Below are 25,034 nucleotides of genomic sequence, written 5' to 3' on the forward strand. Positions count from 1 at the left end.
CTTCTATAATAATTTAAATAGAATATTGGCAGCACCCCAACCATAACACACATACCGAAGTAACGGCATAACAACCCGACACGCCAGATCCAGTAACACAACATTGGGCTTTAGAATAATAGAAAACATAATCCAATAACACAAATAAGGCTTTATAATAATAGAAAACATAATCCGATAACACGCATAAGGCTTTATATTAATAGAAAGCATAATCCAATGACACACATAAGGCTTTAAATAAATAGAAAGCATAATCCAGAAACACACACATGGCTTTATAATAATAGAAAATATAACCCAGTAACACAAATAGGGCTTTTTAATAATAGAAAACAGAATCCGATAACACACATAGGGCTTTAGATTAATAGGAAGCATAATCGAATAATACACATTGGGCTCTAGATTAACATTTAAAAGGGTTCCGACTCAACACTTAGATTATGTTATTCAATTGCATCTATATATAATTAAAACAGATTAAATAAATATGCGACAATGATGATAAGCACTGGGCAAAGCACAAAACAAGCGGTGTAAACATTTGCTCGTGTAAAAGTGATTGCGTTTTTCGAAGCTTTCCATGTAGGCTTCTGTGGTCCATTATATTTGCCGTCCTCAAAATCATATGGCACTATACCAGCTAATTCCTTGGCCTCATTTGTTGTTGCTATTTCTGGAATTTTTGTTGGCAAACCGCTAATTGATAATCCTGACCCATGCGTTTTCACACCCTGTGATGACCAATGTGTGGTCATTACAACGTTGTTGTAAGCGTATCTTTTTTGTTCATGTCTCCCTCTGAAGCCCAATGTGCTGGAGTCATGGAAACGAACACAACATAGCGCCACCGACCTGGATGTTCACGATCTTTTCTGGGTCTAGCATTGGCGTGGACGAGACGCGAGTCCCAAAGAACCATACCACCTTTAGGCACGGAAACACGTATTCTTTGGCATCCTTTTCCTCCATAAAAGTTAACATCATCTTCCGTCAGCAGATAAAATGTATTCAGCTCCGATATCCTTGCTGCATCTTGTCTTCCTTCGAAAAATTCATCAAAGTAACTATGTGATCCTTCCAGGACTTCGAGTGTCCAATCATCTTCACATGCCTCCTCAAGATAAACCCCTCCTTGGACTGCGTGAAGTCGAGACACGTGATGCATTCTGGTCCACGTGCAACCAGCTTTTGTTTGGTTCCGCGAAGCTCTCCTCACCATTTTCAGGTGGCCGTCCAATCGCGATAGCGTCAATGCTAGTTAACAATTTTGATGTCCGCCAGAGTTTGGCAAATACTGATTTAGCCTTCAGTCTTACGAACCAGGTTGGTTCCATGTGTCCCGTGTTAAACTGGGAGATGAGCGAATGCAAGGATGGCAGGAAAACGTCCTGAGGAAATTCTTGTAACCATCTTTGGTACTGTTGTATACAATTATCGCATTCTTCATTGGACAAAACATCCCGGACGACTGTGTAACCTTTAGCTTTTAACTCCTCTTGGTTCTCAGGTCCAAACATGCTGAAATACAAGAATGAAATGTTGGTATTTTAGAGAATCACCAATGCAGTACGTTAGTCAAACTGCATGAAACAGAGTTATAACTGTTTCCTGTCCATGAAATAATCCATATTGAAGAAGGTACTCTTCTTCCATGTTTATCATTGATAAAAAGTTAAAGACCTGTGCTACAAACGAACCAACGGGGATTTTTTAAAGAATACTACGTCTCTCCTACTTTGCCAGTGTATAATCCAGACTTAGGCATGGCCACTACAGTGACGAACGTACGTTATTAAAACTGCAATTCACTTTTTATGAGTGTTAACACAAATGACAGGGATACATCAAGTTTTATGACCATGTATGCAACAGTATGTATGAAGCTGTGGTGCTTTAAAAAAAAAAACACTGACAAGAAATAAATTATTCCGTGGAGCATATAAAGTACATAGACTATCTCTGATATATTGACATACATGTATAACTACAATATGCTTGCATATCGCCATCGATTTAGCTGCCAAATCGGCGTCTGAGTGAACCCACACCTCCTTCTTATAAAGTGCCTGTCGTATCCGCCAAGCGTTAGTGTAAGATCCATCCTTGACTTGAGATTGATACCCAAGGAGCAGACAAGACCAATTATACAAAGATGATTATTGTTTGTTTTGGGTTTAGTGGGCGGTGGTGGTGGTGGTGGGGTAAAGACTCTTTTTAGATTCCTATTAAACATTTATGATGTAACATTTATGATATTGTTGTTGTTGTGGCTGGGGTGGGCGTAGATTACCCATTTTGTTTTTACACTGTTGTAGAGAAGCAGAAAGGTGACATATCATTCAAAATACATTCCGTCTGGTACGCTCTACTCTTTTCATCGTTCGTGCCGGGCTGACCATTCTTTTATAACAGTAAAAAATTAAAAAATATTCAAAAAATGCATGCATCTGAGAAAACAGTCGAATAAGGAAGTACTGTGCTGGCGTCCGCTAATAAACTTAGTGGGTATCGCGATACCAATTTGTTTTCTCCATAGAGCTCAACCCTAATGTTTGGTGAACTAAATATACTTTCTATCCTACCTCAGCATGAGTGTCACACTCTCCTAGACCGATAAATCATCCCTTCACCCGTGATAACATCGTCGATAACACAGATTTGTGGGGTTAATTTATCAGACTAACACTCTCCTAGAGAACGATGTTAGATTGTCAATTTCACGAGGACAGAACCACGGGTGCTCGACTCGAGCTTGATGTTGAGAAGAAAGAAAAACAATAATCTGAAGGAAAAAAATGATACAGAGTGACAAAAATACCTTAGATTACCCCCATGACCCGTTCAAACATAGGACCCTCTCTATTATAATATATAAGAGAGAAGGTACGGAACTTCCAAATACTTCGTTCCACCCATGACCCTCGATTTCCTTCTGCTATTTCCGTCTTTATACGCACACGTCCATACTGTATGGCTTGTTTTACTCCTGAGATATTCTTCTATTCATCAAGCTATTATTGACTTTTCTGCGTTGTACCAAACTGAAGTTACGGGCTCCGAAACGCGAGATTTTTTATTTCAATACCGCAATACCATAGCACTCGCGGTGTCGAAAGCAGCAAGGATACACGACTAAGACAATTATACTGATAACATGTTTCAGCTTGAATTATTACCACAGTAAGATATTATATGACGTCACGTTTTGCTCTAAAACTCCTTCGACAGTGTTGTCCGGTGGAATATATTAATTGAACAAAACACAGGGGCACTACAAGCCATTGCAAAAAAGTGTCACCTCCCATAAGGATGTACTTCCCTTGATTTTACCTTCAATACATTTCATTTCATGGCATCAAATTCTTCAATCACCACACAAAATATGAAAACGTCCATTGCTAGATCTACATCAATTTTAGATTTTCCTGTCTATTTCTTTTTTAACAAATTTATATTGAAGAGGTATGTTAACTAAGAAGTTACCCAGATTTAACCTATGGCCCATGCTTGAAAAAAATGGTATTCAGCTTAGGAAAAGTTTTCATAAATTAAATCTTTCCCTCGATGATTCCCTCGGCCATTTATTAATTTTTTTAAAACAATCTATTTGATTGCTTTATTTATTTATTCAATTTATTGTTATATTTGAAGTTAATAAAGTATGATAATAATTTTATGAATCAAAGTGATCATTAGGAGTAATGATTATGATGACGATAAATATGGTAATTCATATAATGATGATGTTTCTCAGTAATAATTAATAATAATAATAATAAAAATAATAATAAGCATGGGCTTCCGAACTTCAATACTTTTTGCGCAGATAATGTCTTTCAGGAAATAAGTAGTGACAAATTTCCGTATACTTTCCTTTAAAATCAATGCTCTTCATTGGCTTGTGCAGCAATCTCATGACACAAAATCGCACGCGTCAAACGAATCGCAACCCGCTCTTATTATGTAATAAGCTATATAATATAACAAATATTTAGGAAGGGTACTTATAAGGTATATTCTTGCTGTATTATCACAATACAGCGTGTCTTCTCATGAAGCTGTCCAATTTACGGGAGAAATCTTCTGCTATAGGGGGTTTCACGGTTTGTAGCTCCCCTTGAAAACACCAGAGGTCATCTGGATGCACCTCACTTCCGGATAGTTCAATCATTAAGATGGCAGTAGATCGAAAAAATGTGACAGACCGCTCACATTCTGCAAGCAGGGTCAATATCTTACTCTCTTAAAAAGAAATTCTCTCAATATTTGATCAATTGTTTTTACATCTTTTCTTTTTTATCTCACTAACTTGCGTTGCTCCCAGCTTTCAAATAAATATTCTCTGCCCACTGGTCTTAGACACAAAGACACGCTGATCACATTCAAGTGTGTTCTGAAAACTCACTTATTTCGACTGCAAGAACAAACTTAAATACCTAGTAATGTTTCCTACCTTAAATATTCTCAGCATGTTTTTTATGTTTTCTAATTTCATGGTGTTTGTATTTGTAATCATATTATTATATATGTTTTTTTATCTTATAGGTGTTGTCTAATGTTGTAAAGTGCTTAGAGCTTCTAAAGATTAGGTGCTATACAAAATCCTCATTATTATTATTATTTCACAACTTCATTATCTTTCCATTACTACCTTATGCTCTAATTTGTATTATTTGAGTGTGCGAAACTGTATCGCTGCGTAAAAATCTTGCAATTTATCTCGCTTGAAGAATAATGAAAATATGTTTATTTTTTTTTTTACAGCTTCAATCATAGCAGTTAATGGAGGTTGAAGGACAACGAGAAACAAATTCTAACTTCTGAAGATTCTTTTATTATTGATTTAGACTGATGCTTTTCTATTAAAGTTAATTATATTTTTGAAGAAATAACTTGACTTTTTTTAAAATGTACAAATGTCAACCAGGCTTGAAAAGACAGGCGCACGTACGAGTCTCCTTGATGATTATTACTTTTATTTCCTTGAACAGTTAGAAATTTTAGAGTATACGATTTGGACAAATATCGATGTTATATACACTAAGCATGTATAGGACATCTGTGCCTATCACCTATCTGTCTGTCTGTATGTATGGCTGTCTCATTTCATCTAGTTCATTGGTATGTATATCCTCTACGTATATTACATAAACATACTTCAGGTTAAAAACGTGTATAAAATGATGCTAAGATAGAAAGATTGACTGATAGATAAAGACAACAATTATGAATATTCGTAAGTACTCATTTATTATTGATTTGTAGTGCATGTTCTTATAAGCAGTCTCTTTTTTTTAAATCATACTGTTTGCAATTTTTATATCCAGTCACGTGGATCAATATTGATTTAAAAGGTGAACCACATCAATAGGACGGAATCTGTGAAATAATTGGATCTCTCAAACTTACATATTTGATGCAAGGAAAGTTAAACAGAATTAAACTAATTTTAATAAGGCTGTTCTAGATGAATTTGCTGGTGGCAATCAGAAATGTTGTCTAAAGACCCCAGCAAATTTGAGAGTTATTACGTGTCAGCATAAGCCAAGAAAAATCATGCTGAAAGCTATTGCATGTACCGTCCGATACTTGATGTTTCAAAAGTCATAAAGAAAATGAAACAGAAAAAAACGTCATTGGGCATGTTATTTAATCTGAATATTGTACGATATTTACACCCAAATATGAATACATGTTCCTTCTGCATTAATTACACTCCTTTATCGTTATGATAGCTAATGTAATTATTACTTTGTTAAGTTCCTAAAATACATTGTGTTCCATTTTTATTTTTAAAAAACTTTTCTGGTTTAAAATATTCAGCGTTACAAATCAGATGACGTATCGAATTCGTGTTAAAATTTTCTTATCGAACTTGTGTTATAACTTTCTTAACTCGTGTTATAAACGAAATATTAGCCTTGTGAAAGTAACTGAGAAAGGATATATCAACATGTGAAAAATGCAAATTGTTGAGATTGTTTTCGTTAAAGCTATAATGCCAAAATTGGGCAATATATGTTTAAAATCGGAGAGCAAAGTGAAATATTCCTACAAATGTATATGAAATTATGGATAACGAATTTATAGCATCAGGTATGGACAGTGTATTTAATTTAATTATTTGATATCATTTAAGTATGGAAAGTAAATATTATTTATCAAATATAATGTAAGTATGGACACTGAATCTAATTATCTGATAATTTTAATGTCTATAATTATTCTCCTAGTATGATGTTTGGCATATATAAGTGATTGATTGGTTTAACCATAATGATCTGTAGTACAGCTAAGATTCCTTCCTTTGCTGACTTTATTTTTTCGCTAACCAAATGTAGAACGGTGAACTATCCGGAACTTAAAATATTTTGTGGGCATGTGCATTGGAGCTAACTTTAGGTGCTACGATCAGTAACTCTGTTGCAACCGTGAAACCCCCTTATATTGTAGAGGTATGTGAAATATAAAATTACATTCTTTCTTGCTATCCGTTTTATGAGATAGAACTATTGTATATATTAGGTGTTTCAGAATTTACACGTTTTAAAGGATGAGTAATGATCGAGTTCATATAATTCAGTGAGATTATTCTCACTGGACACATTCATGCACGAACATGGTTATTACACAAAATATAAGTACATTAGTTCTAATGCGCAATGCATACTGTTGTATTCGCATTTAACCGTGTTTCGTGTACTACACAACTCAGTCGTTAACATTTGGTCAGGATAATGCAAATGGGTGGGACATCATGCTCCAATTCTGTGACATGATGCCCCATTGCTAGAAATCGCTAAAAACTGACACACAGCAGACATCGTAGTGATGTGCATGAATTTTTCTTTTAAAGCTACGTTAAAAGAAAACCCAAACCACAAATCACATTGTTAGTTGTTTTAGCGAAGGATTTTTAGAACTGTGGGGTTTTAGTGCAACCTTTAAACTGTTGTCGATGGTGACACAGACTCCGTGGACTGGATGTTATTGTTTTACTTGCAGTGAAGGACCAATGCTTTGGTACCAACGGGTCTAGTTGCTTTTAACGCCATTTTCAGCACATGATAGCTACGCATGGCGGTCAGTACATTTGGTGAAGGCCAATGTGGATATGTGAGAAAGCTTACCGGTAGCTTCTCGTGGGTCGGTGGTTCTTTCCGGGCTTTTCCCGGGTTCTTCCTCCACCATTAATACTGGCCGCCATGTATAGCCTATCTTGTGCTGAAAAATGGCGTTAAACCCTATAAACAATAGCAACAACAACATTTGATGGGAATAAGTAGGTTCTCGGGGGATTCTTTGACAGACTGGGAGAGGCGGGCTATGAGTAATGGTTCTTTGACTATTCGACAAGCGCTGGGAAACATAGGATACATCATGATCGTCAACAGATCGCCACGATATACACTATTCAATATTTTAATCATTATTATTCATTATCATTGTACGAGTGAAATTGATTATTTCAGTCTCGCTATACGAGAGGAAATCAACAAATAAATATCGCTTTATGAGTGAAAATCAACTATATATATATATATATATATATATATATATATATATATATATATATATATATATATATATATATATATATATATATATATATATATATATATATATATATATATATTTGTGGATGAAACATACATTAATCACACTTTTGTACAAATTCTATACTTCAATCATCCTTGTCAATAAAATCATACCCTGTTCACATTTGTGTACAAATCCTATACTTTGATACTCTTGGTATATGATCATGCCTTATTCATATTTGTGTACAAATCCTATACTTTGATACTCTTGGTATATAATCATGCCTTTTTCATATTTGTGTACAAATTCGATACATTGATCATCCATGGTGATATATCCTTATCTTGACTGTATCAATTTATAAGTTCCATATGTTGATTCTTGTTTGATTACTAGTTCTATTTTGGAACGATATCATTTCCTTATATCAGTCGTTTAACTCGGTGTCCATCATTCAGTTAAATATGCGCATGAATATGGAGTCAAATTCATTCATCGTTCAATTACTTTATAAATAAATCTCTCGTTCACGGACTTGCTTTCAGAGTCTACACTAAATAAAATCCCGACCCGACTTCATTCTGCTTAACGAAACAAAATAATACTTATAAAGAAATGGCCAAGCGCAAAGCCATGGAATATTGTCATATGTAAAATTCATTACTTTACCGGTAAAGCTACCCATAGTAGATTAGTTCTAAAACCTCAGAAACTACCCTTGTACCTTCCCACCCTAAAATAATGGCACGATCTTACCTTTTCCCTTCAATATCACCACATCTAACGAATCAGTCCTGTCGACTCAGACCGTTTGTCTGTTTGTACATATGCCAGTAAACCAGTGGCTTTCAGTTATTAATATAAATAGATTATAGTGTTTGTAAAATCGTATCCAAAGACTTAATCATGTCGACTAAATCAGACAGTTCGTATATGCAAAATTGAATACGTGGCGTTTAGTTATTACTATAAATAGATTCAAGTGCTTATTATAAATATACAAGGTGAACGTCATTGCTAGATCCGTATAGAATGTTAAATATTTCTCAGGGGAAATAGGAAAATCGGTCAAACACTACTGAGCATAGAGTAGAAGAGCTGACAGTGGCCGTTGTCAGCCTTCCGTTAACTCATATTTGTTATTGCTACTCATACTATACTACGTACAGGATTAACACGAACTTGCAAGCATTTGGCCCATGGTCTGGCTGGTCCTAAATGAAAATGGTGCTGTTCGGACATCCAGTATGTCTGCCAGATAAAATCTTTTTTTATCACTCCTCCTTCTATAGTAGAAATCCTACTCACACGAGTTACTCACCAGACAAATAATGTCTAGCTCGTCCTACTTGACAATACTACCTATCAAGACTTACAGTAGTACCTATCAGACTTCCAATATCGATATACCCTTCAAGAGAGAAGGTCTTATTGACATGGAGTTTTCACTAGAATTTCTTAAGATATCTAGTTGGTTTTAAATGACAAGTTGTCTTGCTCTTACCTCCAATATGGCCGTCGTTTTGGAAATAAAATAGTCGTTGCTACTCCTCCTAGAGTCTACCTAGGTTGATAGTATGTCGTAATATGTTTTTCTCCAATAAACGTTTATTGATGTCTGAACGATCGCTTATCCCTTCCTGACATACAATATGGCCGCCATTTTGAAAATCTTGTTATCGTTATTCCTCCTAAACGAAAAGTTATATGGACATTGGGTTTTCGCCAGAAGAGCTTTTCTGATGCCTGGTTGAACCGTAGGCCATGTCATGGAAAGACTTGTCATCATGTATAAATAAAAAGCAGTGTGTACCTTAATAGCTGCGTGTCTTTGTGTGTGTGTGTGTGTGTGTGTGATTACGAGATAGAGAGAAAAGTGCTTAATCTGTTCTTAAAATGTTCACATTTATATAGTGAATTAAATTGAAAGAACGTAAATTATTCCAGACCGTCTTTCAAGAGGACTATAGAGTTCCAATTCATGATGGCTCATTCTTTATTGTTTTCTTTTTGTAAGAGTATCGTCTTGTTTTTTCTTCTTGAATGAATGACTGTTATTTTCTTGGGTCTTAGCATATGATACCTTTTAAATAACAAAAAAAAAAACAATAAGTTACATTGTTATCCAGGAACGACTGAATATTTGCCTCAGCAACGCATTACTTTTACACAAAAAGTAACCAGTTACTATTGCAAAAACGCTTTACTTCTGTAAGAGGTTACAAATGGCCAATTAAATACGAGCTTTTAAAGCATTACATACAACAACAAAAAAAGCGGTTAAAATGTACTTGAAAATTTCTGATGCATTAATTTTGCTACATGCGACATGAACGTTTGCTAATAGAGGATGACAGGTGATTTAGTGTTTTTTTTATCTGATGTTCTGAAGGCTTGTCAGGCTCTAAGTTCGTAAAGAAGGGCTTAAGAAAAAAATTGAATGTCTGCTTTCTGACACGTTCCATGTATGAATCAGACCGGAGTGGGAGGTGAGGTGGAACACGTGACAAAAACGAATTTAATGCTGGAACTAATTTACATATACGAGTTCTTTCCGAAACGGTCGGGTAGATAGAGAGAGAAAAGAGAGAGAAAGAGAGCGTACTTAATATAAGCCACGCACACCCTACTGAAAGACAGTTTATGAACATACCATTTTAATTTGTAGGGGTGAGGAACCTATTTATTTGTTCGGATCTGATTTATTTTCCCCTTTTGCTCAAGATAATTTTGTTTCCAGTTAGTATAATGAATACAATTATTTATTTTTCTTTGCAAAAATCATAATATATGTATATATGGTGCACATCAAAGTCCTTTTCTTCGACTTATTCCATCATTTATTGGGGATGAGAGCTCGGCCAAATGTGTTGTGGCGCATGCATGAGAGTGATGTGAGACAGCGGCGTGGGGGTGCGGGGAATGCGGACAGCACCGGGTCTATATATAATATTTTTGAACTGTTGTGCAGGAAGGAGGTCCATGGAGGTGACACCATGAGTTACCGCACATGACTGTCTATAAAAATGTTTTTAATTTTTGTGCAGCAAGGGCATGAGTTACCGCACTGGGTGACACCAACTCTAGTGACGTCACTGATGTGAGAGGTACTGTTTACTCATAGCGTAACTATACAGTATACAGGTTGTGTGACCTGATCAGGTATGTGCCCCTTCTTGAATACTACATCAAGGATTCTCGTCACACGATTTTCAATGAGCACAGAAGAAACTTTTGGTTGTAACTAATTTTAACTTCTAGGAGTATCTAGATTGTAATATTGTAAATACGAAAAATGTAACAATGATTAATTACCTGACACTTATAATTTTCCTCAAAACTTCAACAAAAAATGAGTCGAAAACATTTCAAAACGTTATTGAAATAACCTTTATAAATGTACATGTGAGAACCTATACACGTGTCTTCATCACTTCACACTAAAGGGGTAACTCAAGTTATTACAAGGTGAGAGAACAAATAAAATCATCTATAGTGAAAAAAGCAAGCACAAAAAAACACCACATAATGTTAACAGGAGGAAGACAAAACCATGAGGAAGAGGAAACACCAGAACCCCTTCTGCAAACAAGCAATTGTTAATTAGAATATCCACCAGCCAAACGAGAAAAATGCACTTCCACAACAAAGAGTCTGAAAACCCTAGTTGGAAGAGAAAAAGGCAACTTTGTTTTAAACACTAACTATCCAACTGAAATAGTCTCCTCATTGATATGTATTGTACACACACACACACACACTCTCTCTCTCTCTCTCTCTCTCTCTCTCTCTCTCTCTCTCTCTCTCTCTGTCTTTGCCTGTCTGTCTGTTTGTCTGTCTGTCTGTCTGTCTCTCTCTCTCTCTCTCTCTCTCTCTCTCTCTCTCTATATATATATATATATATATATATATATATATATATATATATATATATATATATATATACACGAAACACACGATAAGCATAATAATAATAATTTATAAATAAATCAATGTATATTGACATACGACCTAAATATATGCAAGAGAAGCATAGAGGTGGGGCTAAGGGATGAAAAACTCATCATACAACACGCTACTCTCTCAAAGTTCGTAATAACTGGTGAGCGCCCACTTATTTCAAAATCTGAGAGAGAAAAAAATACTGTTAGGGAGACCCGGATCCACTTGTGGTGGTGACAACAGTTCCGCATTATCTGTTCCCACCCCCAGTAGTCGATCCATTCTTTCCCACGCCTCTTATCCACATCTAAGTTCTCTGTTAAAGGCAAAAAATGAAAGAAGCATAAAAATAAAAAAATAAAACATAAACATAAACAGAGTCAAATTTGTTGGTTGTATGAGTGTGTGCTCTGCATGGGGGTTTTCCTACCTCGCAGTTGTGTGCTTATTTATCACAGTGTTTGTGTTTCGTAATGTTCTTTTGTGTTGGTCTTCCCTTTGGAGAGATAGATGTGCTTCGTACTACCTCGCGTGAGACACGTAGCATTGGCATCAACCATCATTCGCTCCTTACAGAGTGGACGGGGGAGTGAGGCCGGGAGAACCGCGACAGTCCCTGTCGGTTATCCCTCCTTATGATGCGATATACCGAGTTGATCGTTAATGAGGGATCATCTTTCAATCTCTAACCAGTTTCATATGCTGTAATCGACTCGGAGCTGACCACAGACAACAATGTTACAGACGATCAAGATCAACTTTACAAACTACTTGTTTAGGGCTAAATTCAAAGCTAAATGAGAATCATTTCCACTTCGTCGAACACTTTAAAACAACAAAACATTATGAATTGTGATATTGGCAGTTGATGAAATATTTATACCTATCTGTAATCACAATAAAGTAATCTACGTACTCCTGTCAGAATTAAATACAATGCATGGTTTCTACTGTGCTCATCTGAACTCGTATGGACAGAATACATAGTGTAATGACAAAGAACCTTAATACTTTGCAGTAACTCTCCTCAGGTTATAGATAATGACCTTACTATTATCCATTGCTAAAGACATCCAAGTTAGGTTGATTATGGAACTATTATTAATTGCCTTACGCTCGTTTATTTTGTTTGTAGACTTTTCGTGAAAAGTTAAGAAAAAGTTAAGGCGTAACATTTTCCATGCTCGTCATTAAAAGGAAACGATAAGAAAGCAACCTGACAATAGCAAACATACAGCAAACTGAAGATAGCAAAGATAAGCAAACTGAAGATCGCAAAGATACAAAAATCTGAAAATAGCAAAGATACAGCAAACTGAACATAGCAAATATACAGCGAGCTGAAAATAGCAAAGATACAGTAAACTGAAAATAGCAAAGATACAACAATCTGAAAATAGCAAAGATACAGTAAACTGAAGATAGTCAATATGCAGCAAGCTGAAAATAGCAAAGATACAGTAAACTGAAGACAGTCAATATACAGGAAGCTGAAAATAGCAAAGATACAGCAAACTGAAGATAACAAAGATACAACAAACTGAAGATAGCAAAGATAAGGTAAACTGAAGATAACACAGATACAACAATCTGAAAATAGCAAAGGTACAAGTAAACTGAAGATAGCAAATATACAGCAAGCTGAAAATAGTAAAGAGACCACAAGCTGAAAATAGCAAAAATACAGTAAACTAAAGATAGAAAACATACTGCAAACTGAAGAGAGCAAATATACTGCAAACTGAAGATAGCAAATATACAGCAAGCTGAAAATAGCAAAGATACAACAATCTGAAAATAGCAAAGATACAGTAAACTGAAGATAGTCAATATGCAGCAAGATGAAAATTAACAAAGATACAACAATCTGAAAATAGCAAAGAAGTTTGACCAGAGGCCTAATATCAACACACATCATACCGTGTCCCGTAAATCAAATATTTTCTCATATGTTTGAGTTATTATGCTTACAAGATAAGCGCAGTACAAAACAACATGGAGATCGCTTTTAACCTGTAATCATATGTCAGGAATTGAAGATCAAACTTATCTCAGATACCGCGAAGATATATTCACCGGGCAAAATAGTTATAATCTACGTAGATACACATCAGTCTGTTGGTCAATCTGTTAATCATTGGCATAGTTGTATGCGCACTATGGAAAAGAACCCTTAGAAAGGTATAGCTACAGTGCGTACATGAATATTTTATACGCTGATACATGTTTGCGGATATTGGCATTTCTTTTTGTTTTATATGAAAACTGCATTCGTAATTTGTTCCATTTTTTATTTCAGGAAAGGGATAGGCAATGATTACGAAAATAAAAACCTTTAATTTTTGTCGTGTGTGTAGGGTGGGTGGGGAAGATGATTATGTCACTTATAACTGAAATCGTGCCGTGCTGTTTTGCATGAATTGGCGAATATGACTGGGCGTTAAGTGTATATGACTAATTATGTCTAATTGCTAATTACAACGTAAAAGCAATCAGCATATTCTATTAAACATGCTGAATGAATAATTTCAAAGATAGATCGTAAACCATATTGAATTCGGGTGCGGATATAAATAGATATTTGGTGGATACGACTTTTACTGCAGTCGTATATGAGCCGCATCATGCAAAATGGGTCATTGATTCAATATGTGATTCATAAATCGATGTGTTTATTCTTTGTTTAATCAAATTCACTGTTTAAGTTATAATTTATTACACATTTAAATGATACGAGTCATATTCGCCAAAGTAATGTCATATGCGCGGGTATGGGACAAGTGCGTGCACATGTGAAAACCGGTGAAAAGAGTTACATGTACCATGTTTGCGACTCTACGAAGCATCCCTTCTTGAATTACAGAACAGTGGTAGATGCAGAAGTAAGTTTTTACTTACCATTAACTCGATTCAACTTTAGGAATCCTGTTCCATGCAAGAATTAGACATTGTCTTCTTCACTGCACATACATCGTATACATGCGACTTTATTTACAAAATAGGTAAACAATGCGGCACACACGTCAATGCCGAAATATGATTGGCTCAAAAGGTTATACATATTATCACATGAGCTCGGACTTGTCTCTGTAGTAAAAATTCTCGAAAATCGCACGTCTCGGAGCCCTTAACTTCAGTTTGGTACAACGCAGAAAAGTCAATGATGGCTTGATGAATAGAAAAATATCTCAAGAGTAAAAGAAGGCATAGAGCCATATAGTACGGAGTGTGCCTTTAAAGACGGAAATACCAGAATGAAATCGAGGGTCATGGGTGGAACGAAGTATTTGGAAGTTCCGTACATTCTCTCTTATATATTATGATAGAGAGGGTCCTATGTCAGAACGGGTCATGGGGGTTCTCTAAGGTATTTTTGTGACTCTGTATGATTTTTTCCTTTAGATTATTGTTTTTTGTTTTCTTCTCAACATCAAGCTCCCGTCGAGCACCTGTGCAAACAAGGAAACCCGGGCAAATCTATGATCTCCGGTAACAGGCATCCCGCATAAAGGATTTCAGAATATTTGGATCATTTTATGAGACCACATGTCCACAAATGACCGTTATATCCTCAGGACATGACAGTTTACCTCATAAAAAGCAAAGCAAGCGAACAATTACTGCCAGATACATTGCTTGTTTCCTTAGACGTCACATGTTTATATACCAATATACCGCATAATGAGGGGATACAGGCCTGTAGAGAAGCATGGGAAACAAGAACTGTAGACAATCCACCCACACACTTCCTAGTCTAACTCCTGGTGCTTGTCCTAAAACTCAGTAACTTTGAATTTAATAAAGAATACTACTCCAAATCAATGGAACCGCAATGGGTACAAAAGACGGCCCCTTTGTATGCTAATATTTTTATGGGAAAACTGGTGGGTCAACTTTTAGCATCGGTGGAACTTGACCCATGCCCGTGAGTACACTTTATCGATGATATAAAAATTGAAGTGGCAACATGGAAGAGAAAAATCTAAATGACTTCATGTCAAAGACAAACAACTTCCATCCTTCAATAAAATTCACAGCATAAGTCTCCAACTCAAGCCACCTTTTGCTGGACACAACAACCAGACTGGTATCTAGAAAACAAACTCCATATAGACATCTATTTGAAACCAACTGACAAATTCCAGCATCTCCTCCAAACCAGTTGTCATCCAAAACACTGCACTAGGAGCATCCCATATAGCCAGGCACTGAGGATATACAGAATTTGTCTGATGATGAAACATTCCTAAACAGGTCTGAAAATGTATCTAAACATTTAATTTACTGAGTCTATGACAAAGGGCTAAACAAACAAAGTGCGATGACCTACTAAAATATGGAGAGAAGGAAAAGACTGATAGGATACCATTTATTCTGACCTACCATCCAGAATACTCTAAAGTAGGTAAAATCATCGGAAACACTGGCCCATCATGGAATGGTCTGACGCACAAAAGTTAATCCTCCCAAACAAGCCTGTAGTAGCTTACCGGAGACCAAAAATGTCAAGGACATCCTAGTCAGGGCGACGCTATCACTAAACAAGGCCACCCTAGTCAATCTGGCCCCTGAGGGGATTAAAGGTGCAAAACCTGTCAACATATGATGGAGACCAGGATATTTTCTAGCACAGTGACTAGAGAAAAACTAAACATTCATGGTCCAAACAAAACGTGCAAAACAGAGAATGTAATTTATCTCATCAAATGTAAGATCTGTGGCCTTCAGTATGTCAGAGAAACTGAAAAGCAACACAAAAGGATCAACCTTCATAGATCTGATTGGATGACAAAGAAGCTGTATAGAAGCCCCGTCACAGAACACATTTCCTCCCCTGGCCACACTTTCATTGATATAACACTTATTGCAATTGCTCACAAGCCCAACTGGAGTTCCAAAACCAGGAAAGAAATGTAATCTTACTGGATATGCTGCCTTAGAACATTGAAACCAAGCAGTTTAAACCAAGAAGACTAGAAAAAGACAACCATAAACAAATAAATTTATCTTTTTGCCGCCGAGACATTTTCATTTAAATAATTTTCTAAATTTGCTTGATAGCCTATAATTACTACTATAACAATGAAATATCAAAGATATAATTTGTGCTTATATAAATTTACATAAAATAGATGTCATTATGGCTCATCGATTTCTAGGTCAAGAAAAATATTTTCCAGTATCCACAACAAGTTGAAATAAACTAGTTGAAACATGATACATTTAAAGGTTTAAGTCCTGTAGAAACAGTCATGTAAAGTTTTACAAACACAACAGTTTTTCTGTTTTGTTTGTCTTGTCTATGTTTTATAGTTGACATTGAGGGGCCCTGAGGGGCTAAGTGGTCTAAAGCGCTTACCGTTACGGATCACTGCCATCTCACCTCTGTCTGCGTGGGTTCGAGTCTCTGATTCGGCCAATGTTGGTATGTGAGAAAACCTGCCAGTAGCTTCTCGTGGGTCAGTGGTTCTGTGCAGGGTTTTCCCGGGTTCTACCTCCACCATTAATACTGGCTGCCATGTATAGCCTATCGTGTGCTGAAAAATGGCATTAAACCCTACTACAACAACAACAATAGTTGTCTTTGAAAAAGACTCATTAAGAGTCGAAAGTGCTCATGCTAGTTAGATACTAGTTTTGCAGTTTGTTGTCAGTTTAATGCATTTACCTTAATCAATCCCTGATACACGTGATCCCTTGCTGCATCTAGTGCACTTGACAGGTCTGTTATTCGACGTATGATTTGTAATCTTTATATATATATATATATATATATATATATATATATATATATATATATATATATATATATATATATATATATATATATATATATATATATAGTAGAACCTGTCTTGAAAGACCACCTTTTGTGCCAGATAATAATGGTCTCTCAAGATGATTGGTCTCTCATAACAGTCATAACACTATATAACTGATAAATCTGCACATCAAGAAGGTGGTCCCTCAAGACAGGTGGACAGGTTTTACTGTATATTTAAAGTACATTATATGCTATTCCATTTAACCGAGTTGTTCTTGAGAAAAAATTGAGGAATGTGTTTTATACTTGGTTACAATATTAATTAAACTGCTCAAAAGATAAGGTCAGGTACAATTTTGGTAAAGCATGACTTAAAATATACCAGAAAAGTCTCTTAAAAAATGACCCAGTGGTTGTTGAGAAGTGGAAAACAGTAAATACTGACAGTGGGACAAATGAATGACTGTTGTACTATGGATACGTCACTTATTGCGGAACATATGGAACAATACACCTGTCATATCTGCTGCCCATGGCCATGGATTATGATGACGGAGCACATATTAAAGTCTACTGCAGTTTTAAAAAAACTTTTTCAAAATAGAACAGGCCCTTGAAGGAATTTGCTCTACTCTGGTCTAAAATAATGTCCAAGAATAAAAGAAAAATCTGTTTACTGACTTCTTTAATTTTTAACCTCCAAGTACTGAAGCAAGCCAAGATATTATGAGAAAATCCGACATATCAAAATTGGGTCAAGAAAATATCTTCTCAACGTATCACCAAGTTAGAAGCATTTACTATATTCTTTTGATATACCCACAAACCAGTATTCTTTTGATATACCCACAAACCAGTATTCTTTTGATATACCCACAAACCAGGTTTGCTGAGAATCCATTCATATTTGTGTAAAGCCAATGTTTGAGTGCCGCACATGTTTGCTGAAATGCAACCAAAAATATACATTGGTACAATTTTTTTATATAAGCTAAGTGAAGTATAAAATATACGACTTTACCCCAAGGATAATTAGGTCAGGTTAAGCTCCTAAAATCCCATACAATTGTATGTGTGTGATTTGGATTCTTAACATAGCTTTAACAATTTTTCAGTCATATCGCTACAATGTCTGCAGTGTGGCAGTTTATAGTGATGTCTAGCACTGAGGCATCATGCCACAGACACTCAGTCACATTATCCTGACACTAGGCCGACCAGTCCTAACACTAGCCTCTTAATGCTGAGTGCCAAGCAATGGAGCTGTTAGTACCATTTTTATAAGTCATTAGTATGACTCAGCCGGAGTTCAAACTGAGGCGGATGCTCTAACCACTGGGCCACCAGAGTCCCATGCAACTGTGTGGCCACAGTAGTTTTCAGATCTCAACCGGTTTTATTCTGTGGCTAACACATTAGAAGACTTTGAATATATAATGCATTCAAATATACTTCTAATGGGAGTTAGGGTCTGGGGTTCGGGACCCACCCACCCCTGGCAAAATCAAAGAAATGTCCAAACTCACAAACATCCATTCACTTGTCACTTAAAATTTAACCATCACTTTAGTCTTGCATACATTTATTGGGTATTAAGCACACTTTGAGTAAATAGACAGACTTTTGCTATGGTGCCCTTTTGACCATTTAACCAAGCAGGCTTGTATGGAATTCTAAGACAACAACCTATACAAACTATTTCCCAGACTTCATATTATGTTGTAATTACCCATTTTACTACTGTATATCCTGATAAAAATTCTTTCTAAAGACAAAATCATAATTAACATGTAGAGTCTCTTGTTCATAATTGAAACCATCCAAGATTCTTTAAGCTCTAAACCCCATCATGGAAAAATTTAATCTCTAGGTCCAGAGAGACAGCAAGCTCAGAAAATCAGACACAAGGTCTCATTACTATGCGCTAGAGGTCCACAGTTATACTGGTATACCAGCTTATTGCAGGTTTGTTTGGTGGTGGCACATACCACAGTATATTTTCATTGAACCTGCACTTCAGTAGCTTCCATCAATATGGAATTTACTTCTATTCCAAAATAATCTTGTGACAAATTTAATGATATCAACAGCGTTTTCATTTTTCATGGAAAAAAATAATATAAAAATGTTTATATTTTTTGTTTTACAAAACAGTTGTATTTGTCAGAAATTAATTTTCAATATTACAAATATAATTGTAATAGTGATCCTGTCATCATATACTGGACACATGTCAAGTATTACAGCACGATGGCCAAATGGGATGTTGTGAAAGATATTCTGGCCAAATCCAACTTATGGGATAAATTAGGATTAAAAAAGAAACAAAACAATGGAGGCTGACACAACCCTTACTTCAATCCTTTTATTTCATTTTTACTCTGCTAAGAGCCTGCATGATCCACACCAAAAATGTCTTTATTCCAGTAATGTAACAACTAGCAATATTATTTACAAGCAAACTCACAACTAGCAATACTACATAAAACTGCATAAAAAAGCAACAAACAAATATGGTACATTCATATGCAATTTTCTTTCAGCAACAATCATTAATGTGTCAATATATGGCAAAACTGTAAACATATGCTATGTACAATGTTGCATGGCAAACATGTATACATATATAATTTATAATGTCATATTGCAAATATGTAAACATATGCCATGTACAATGTTATATGACAAATATGTATACATATATCATTTACAATGTTATTTTACAAATATGTATACATATATAGTTTACAATGTTATACTGCAAATATGTATACATATGCCATACAAATATGTATACATAAGCCATGTACAATGATATATGACAAATATATAAACATATATCATTTACAATTTTCCATCAAGCATTGATATTGTTATTAGTTATAGAACTTATGACTATCATTTATTGTGTTTCCTCCTGGTAGCTAAGGAAGCCACACACCACTGCATTAGGTGAACCCTGAAGACAACTGTGGCACAGCACATATCAAGTTTGATTAAATTTAATTGAGCCATTCCAGAGAAGTTGAATATAGCTTTTCCACCTTGTTGCTATATAAGCCACATTGTTTTAAGGGAAGTCACCCCAGTTATAATTCTAGTAGAGTATGTCCCATGAAACATTCCAACCAAGTTTGCTCAATATTTGTTCAGCTATTATAGAGAAGATTTTGAAAAAATGATCTTCCATACCGTTGCTAAGGAACTTAATGGAATCATCCTGCACAAAATTGTCATAGAGTATGCCCTAACAAACATCCTACCAAGTAAGAATGCATTTGGCTCAGTGGTTTTTGAGAAGTCAAAAATAGCAAGTGTTGATGGATGATGCATAATAGATGATGCACACCTTGATGCAGGGTTACACCTAACACCTGCTTGGTCATTCAGTCAGGTAAGCTAAAAATTAATTCTCCGGCAAATTTTATTTTGTCAATGCATCTCATAAAAACTATTTCAATAACTATCCAAGCTTTCTTGCACACATTCTAGTAAAACAAAAATATATTAAATGTAAGATAAATAAAGATTAAAATTCTGCAAACTGAAAGTTCTTTAGATTTCCACCTGAAGACTTCTTTAGTTCCCCTTGAAGATCTTCTTTTTTGGGGGAGGTAGGCACTCATTATCAAAACAATAAGATCAATGTTTTAACAATAGGATCTTGAGGTTTAAGATCTGCCCAAAATTGGGTTATAATTTACAACTAAAATACTGTATAAAATGTAATATTAGAAAGTCTTTGCACCAGGTAAACTAAAGCAAAAAGAAAAGAGACAACATAAAAGGAGATTAGACACCTGCAGTGACAACTTTAATTCTCCTTATTTTTCTAGTCCTCTTGCTGGCTTAGATCACACTTTACTGAGAAAAAATTATTCAAAATCAAAGCATCTCTCTGAACTGGGATAAAGGTCCCGAGTGTCTGGCAGACCCCATCCAATATTTTATTACATATGTGACCTCAGCTCCCTCCAACTTGAATCACAGTAATTTTGCCTATTTATTTGAAAGACTTGATATTTGTTCCAACTCTACTTTGTACACATGTACAACATTTGAGCTTGAGATCATTAGGAAATGAAGGCAAGCTTCACCAGCAATCCGAAATGCATGGCAGGATACTATCAACAATCACTCCTTATTAATCATGCTAAAGATTTTTCTGAACATACATGGGAACACAACATTGCTCAGCTCAGGTCAGCATTTTGTCTAGTCACTATTAAAAAAATTGGTTATGTTAGCTATAATGGTTCATGGCTTTATGACTGACTAATGAGCACTACAAATTCAGGAAATTCGTTATATCGAAATGGGTTTTAATATTAAAACTCAAATGTTGCACTAGTTTAGTATGTATGTATGTATGTATGTATGTATGTATGTATGCATGTATGTATGTTCTGTGGATTAACCTATTATTTGCACCACATGGACAATGTTGTTGTTGTAATGGGGTTTAACGCCATTTCTCAGCACAAGATAGGCTATACGTGGCGGCCAGTGTTAATAGAAAGAAGCACCGACCCACGAGAAGCTACCGGCAAGCTTTCTCACATACCCATATTAGCCGAGCCCGAGACTCGAACCCACGCAGGCAGAGGTGAGATGGCAGTGATCCGTAATGGTGAGCTCTTTAGACCACTCGGCCACTAAGGGCCCCTATATGTGTCTTATATGGACACTGTTGTGCTGAGGTACCGTAAAACACTACTACATACATGCTCGGTAGTGGTAAGTTATAGTTCATACCTAGAATGTTTACAGCATGATGTATGCATTATTGTATATAATGACGTGACGAATTTTGTTAATGATTTGTGTTAAATTCTATTTTATGTGAATATATTCAATGATAAGACCTGCTCTGGGGATGGTGGTGGGGGTGAAAGGCTAGTCGACCCCCTGACCCAGTTACAAATGATCAATAGAGAAAGTCTTCTTTCGTTTATAAATTAGAACTTCATTTGACAAAGTTGAACCTTTTTGCACAGATTGTTGCATTTAGCTCTGTTATTATAAGCATCAATCGGGGGAAATTTATCATTAGTTTTCAGTCACAAAGTGCAGTGTGTTATATAGGTCAAAGCGATAGTTCCTATTTATTCTAAACACTTTGAAACAGTGTTCCTACTAAAGCATAATTTATAACAATTAAAGTGTTCTTGTCCATAATAGAAAACATAATCCAATAACACATAAAGGGTTTTACATTAATAGAAAACATAATCTAGTAACACACATAGGGCTTTACATTAATAGAAAACAGAATCCAATAACACACATAAGGCTTTAGAATAATAGAAAACACAATTCAATAACAGAAATGGGGCTTTACATTAATAGAAAGCATAATCCAATAACACACATATAGCTTTAGATTAATAGAAAGCATAATCCAGTGTCTCGTTTGCTCAGCCCCAGTTCGTAAGTCGTGTATAAACTAAGGCATTATTGCAAGCCATGTTTGAGATTTGAACATTGCCGCAGGCTAGAGTTAATCTCTTACGCATGGTTACCGTGACCAGAGAGAAGATCCGGCATCTTGAATCGGCACAGGCGTTAGATAGCGCAACTTCCCACCCGTGTGTTACAGCTTTGTCCTAAGATCAGAGGAACCCGCGAGGAACGGGGCGTGTTCTAAATCAGTCCCACGTGGACAGACAGCGAGAAGGACATTGTCCGCTAAGTTTGAATGGATCGGGTCAAAACGATATCCAATCGGAATTGAAAAAGAGGGAGGCTTTTTGGGAGGACAGAACTTCCGGTTAAGCCGCGAGTCTCTATGAGGGGAGACGGAAGTGAGACTAGCAGAGCAGTCGGAATCGGCAAGTCTAGTCGTAATAGAGAGTCGAGGAGGAGGAGAAAGTGGATAAGGAGGAGGAGTATAGAGGAGTCGAGGAGGAGAAAGTGAAGAAGTAGGAGGAGTATAGAGAAGTCGAGGAGGAGATGGAATATGGAGGAAGTCGGGAGGAAGAAGAAAAGGAATTAGAGGAATAGGAGAGAAGAATACACAGATGAGCAGAATACAAAGACAGGTGGAAATGTATCTCACACTACTAATCAAATGATGCAATAGACTATCACAGAGTCGAGCGGAAGGAGAGTACTTGGGAAATTGTAATCATTTGACTATTGAATTGTCATTAAATTGTTTTTCGTTGAATTTCACCTTTTTGTATATTCAATCATTCAACCGTCGGCATTGCTGACTGGGGGCTCGGAGTTTTACATTTATCTTTCACTAATTTAACTTCCCACCGAAATCGAGCTTGGGTGGGACTTCTATAATAATTTAAATAGAATATTGGCAGCACCCCAACCATAACACACATACCAAAGTAACGGCATAACAACCCGACACGACAGATCCAGTAACACAACATTGGGCTTTAGAATAATAGAAAAAATAATCCAATAACACAAATAAGACTTTATAATAATAGAAAACATAGTCCGATAACACGCATGAGGCTTTATATTAATAGAAAGCATAATCCAATGACACACATAGGGCTTTAGATAAATAGAAAGCATAATCCAGAAACACACACATGGCTTTATAATAATAGAAAATATAACCCAGTAACACAAATAGGGCTTTATAATAATAGAAAACAGAATCCGATAACACACATAGGGCTTTAGATTAATAGGAAGCATAATCGAATAATACACATTGGGCTCTAGATTAACATTTAAAAGGGTTCCGACTCAACACTTAGATTATGTTATTCAATTGCATCTATATATAATTAAAACAGATTAAATAAATATGCGACAATGATGATAAGCACTGGGCAAAGCACAAAACAAGCGGTGTAAACATTTGCTCGTGTAAAAGTGATTGCGTTTTTCGAAGCTTTCCATGTAGGCTTCTGTGGTCCATTATATTTGCCGTCCTCAAAATCATATGGCACTATACCAGCTAATTCCTTGGCCTCATTTGTTGTTGCTATTTCTGGAATTTTTGTTGGCAAACCGCTAATTGATAATCCTGACCCATGCGTTTTCACACCCTGTGATGACCAATGTGTGGTCATTACAACGTTGTTGTAAGCGTATCTTTTTTTGTTCATGTCTCCCTCTGAAGCCCAATGTGCTGGAGTCATGGAAACGAACACAACATAGCGCCACCGACCTGGATGTTCACGATCTTTTCTGGGTCTAGCATTGGCGTGGACGAGACGCGAGTCCCAAAGAACCATACCACCTTTAGGCACGGAAACACGTATTCTTTGGCATCCTTTTCCTCCATAAAAGTTAACATCATCTTCCGTCAGCAGATAAAATGTATTCAGCTCCGATATCCTTGCTGCATCTTGTCTTCCTTCGAAAAATTCATCAAAGTAACTATGTGATCCTTCCAGGACTTCGAGTGTCCAATCATCTTCACATACCTCCTCAAGATAAACCCCTCCTTGGACTGCGTGAAGTCCAACACGTGATGCATTCTGGTCCACGTGCAACCAGCTTTTGTTTGGTTCCGCGAAGCTCTCCTCACCATTTTCAGGTGGCCGTCCAAGGACACACGGTACTAATTATACGGAAGAACTGTGAACCAGTCTAGAAATGGGTGAAGAAATGATAGAGTATTTACAGGTTTGGTGGTCCATAATTGGTTAATAATGAAAATTAAAATTTTAGGAAAAATATCTTTTGAGAGCTTGTCCTATATGTAATGTAAAAAAAATATTGACAAATTTCTACTGATGCAATTTTAGCATTTTTACAGGCTTGACTCAGGAGTACTCACTACTGAAAGTAGCACCTGATT

General features: G+C 36.1%; 1 protein-coding gene and 1 pseudogene across 2 annotated transcripts; both read right to left on the minus strand.

Moving 5' to 3' along the window:
- Positions 1-270: 270 nt before the first annotated feature.
- LOC149772515 (uncharacterized) lies at positions 271-8,423 on the minus strand (annotated as a pseudogene). Its single transcript, XR_016417687.1, has 2 exons — positions 8,305-8,423; positions 271-1,524 (listed from the first exon to the last, which is right to left on the minus strand). The product of XR_016417687.1 is annotated as an uncharacterized LOC149772515 (transcript).
- A 15,252-nt stretch (positions 8,424-23,675) lies between these two features.
- On the minus strand, positions 23,676-24,794 carry LOC149772516 (uncharacterized; the record flags this gene model as incomplete). The annotated part of the gene is made up of 1 exon (XM_089947711.1): positions 23,676-24,794. A coding segment is annotated over one exon (782 nt), but the record flags the coding sequence as incomplete, so codon positions are not given.
- Between the last annotated feature and the right edge of the window lie 240 nt (positions 24,795-25,034).

Source organism: Sinohyriopsis cumingii, unplaced genomic scaffold (assembly GCF_028554795.1).
Source record: "Sinohyriopsis cumingii isolate HCF-2022 unplaced genomic scaffold, ASM2855479v2 utg001437l, whole genome shotgun sequence".
NCBI classification, from domain to species: Eukaryota; Metazoa; Mollusca; class Bivalvia; order Unionida; family Unionidae; genus Sinohyriopsis; species Sinohyriopsis cumingii.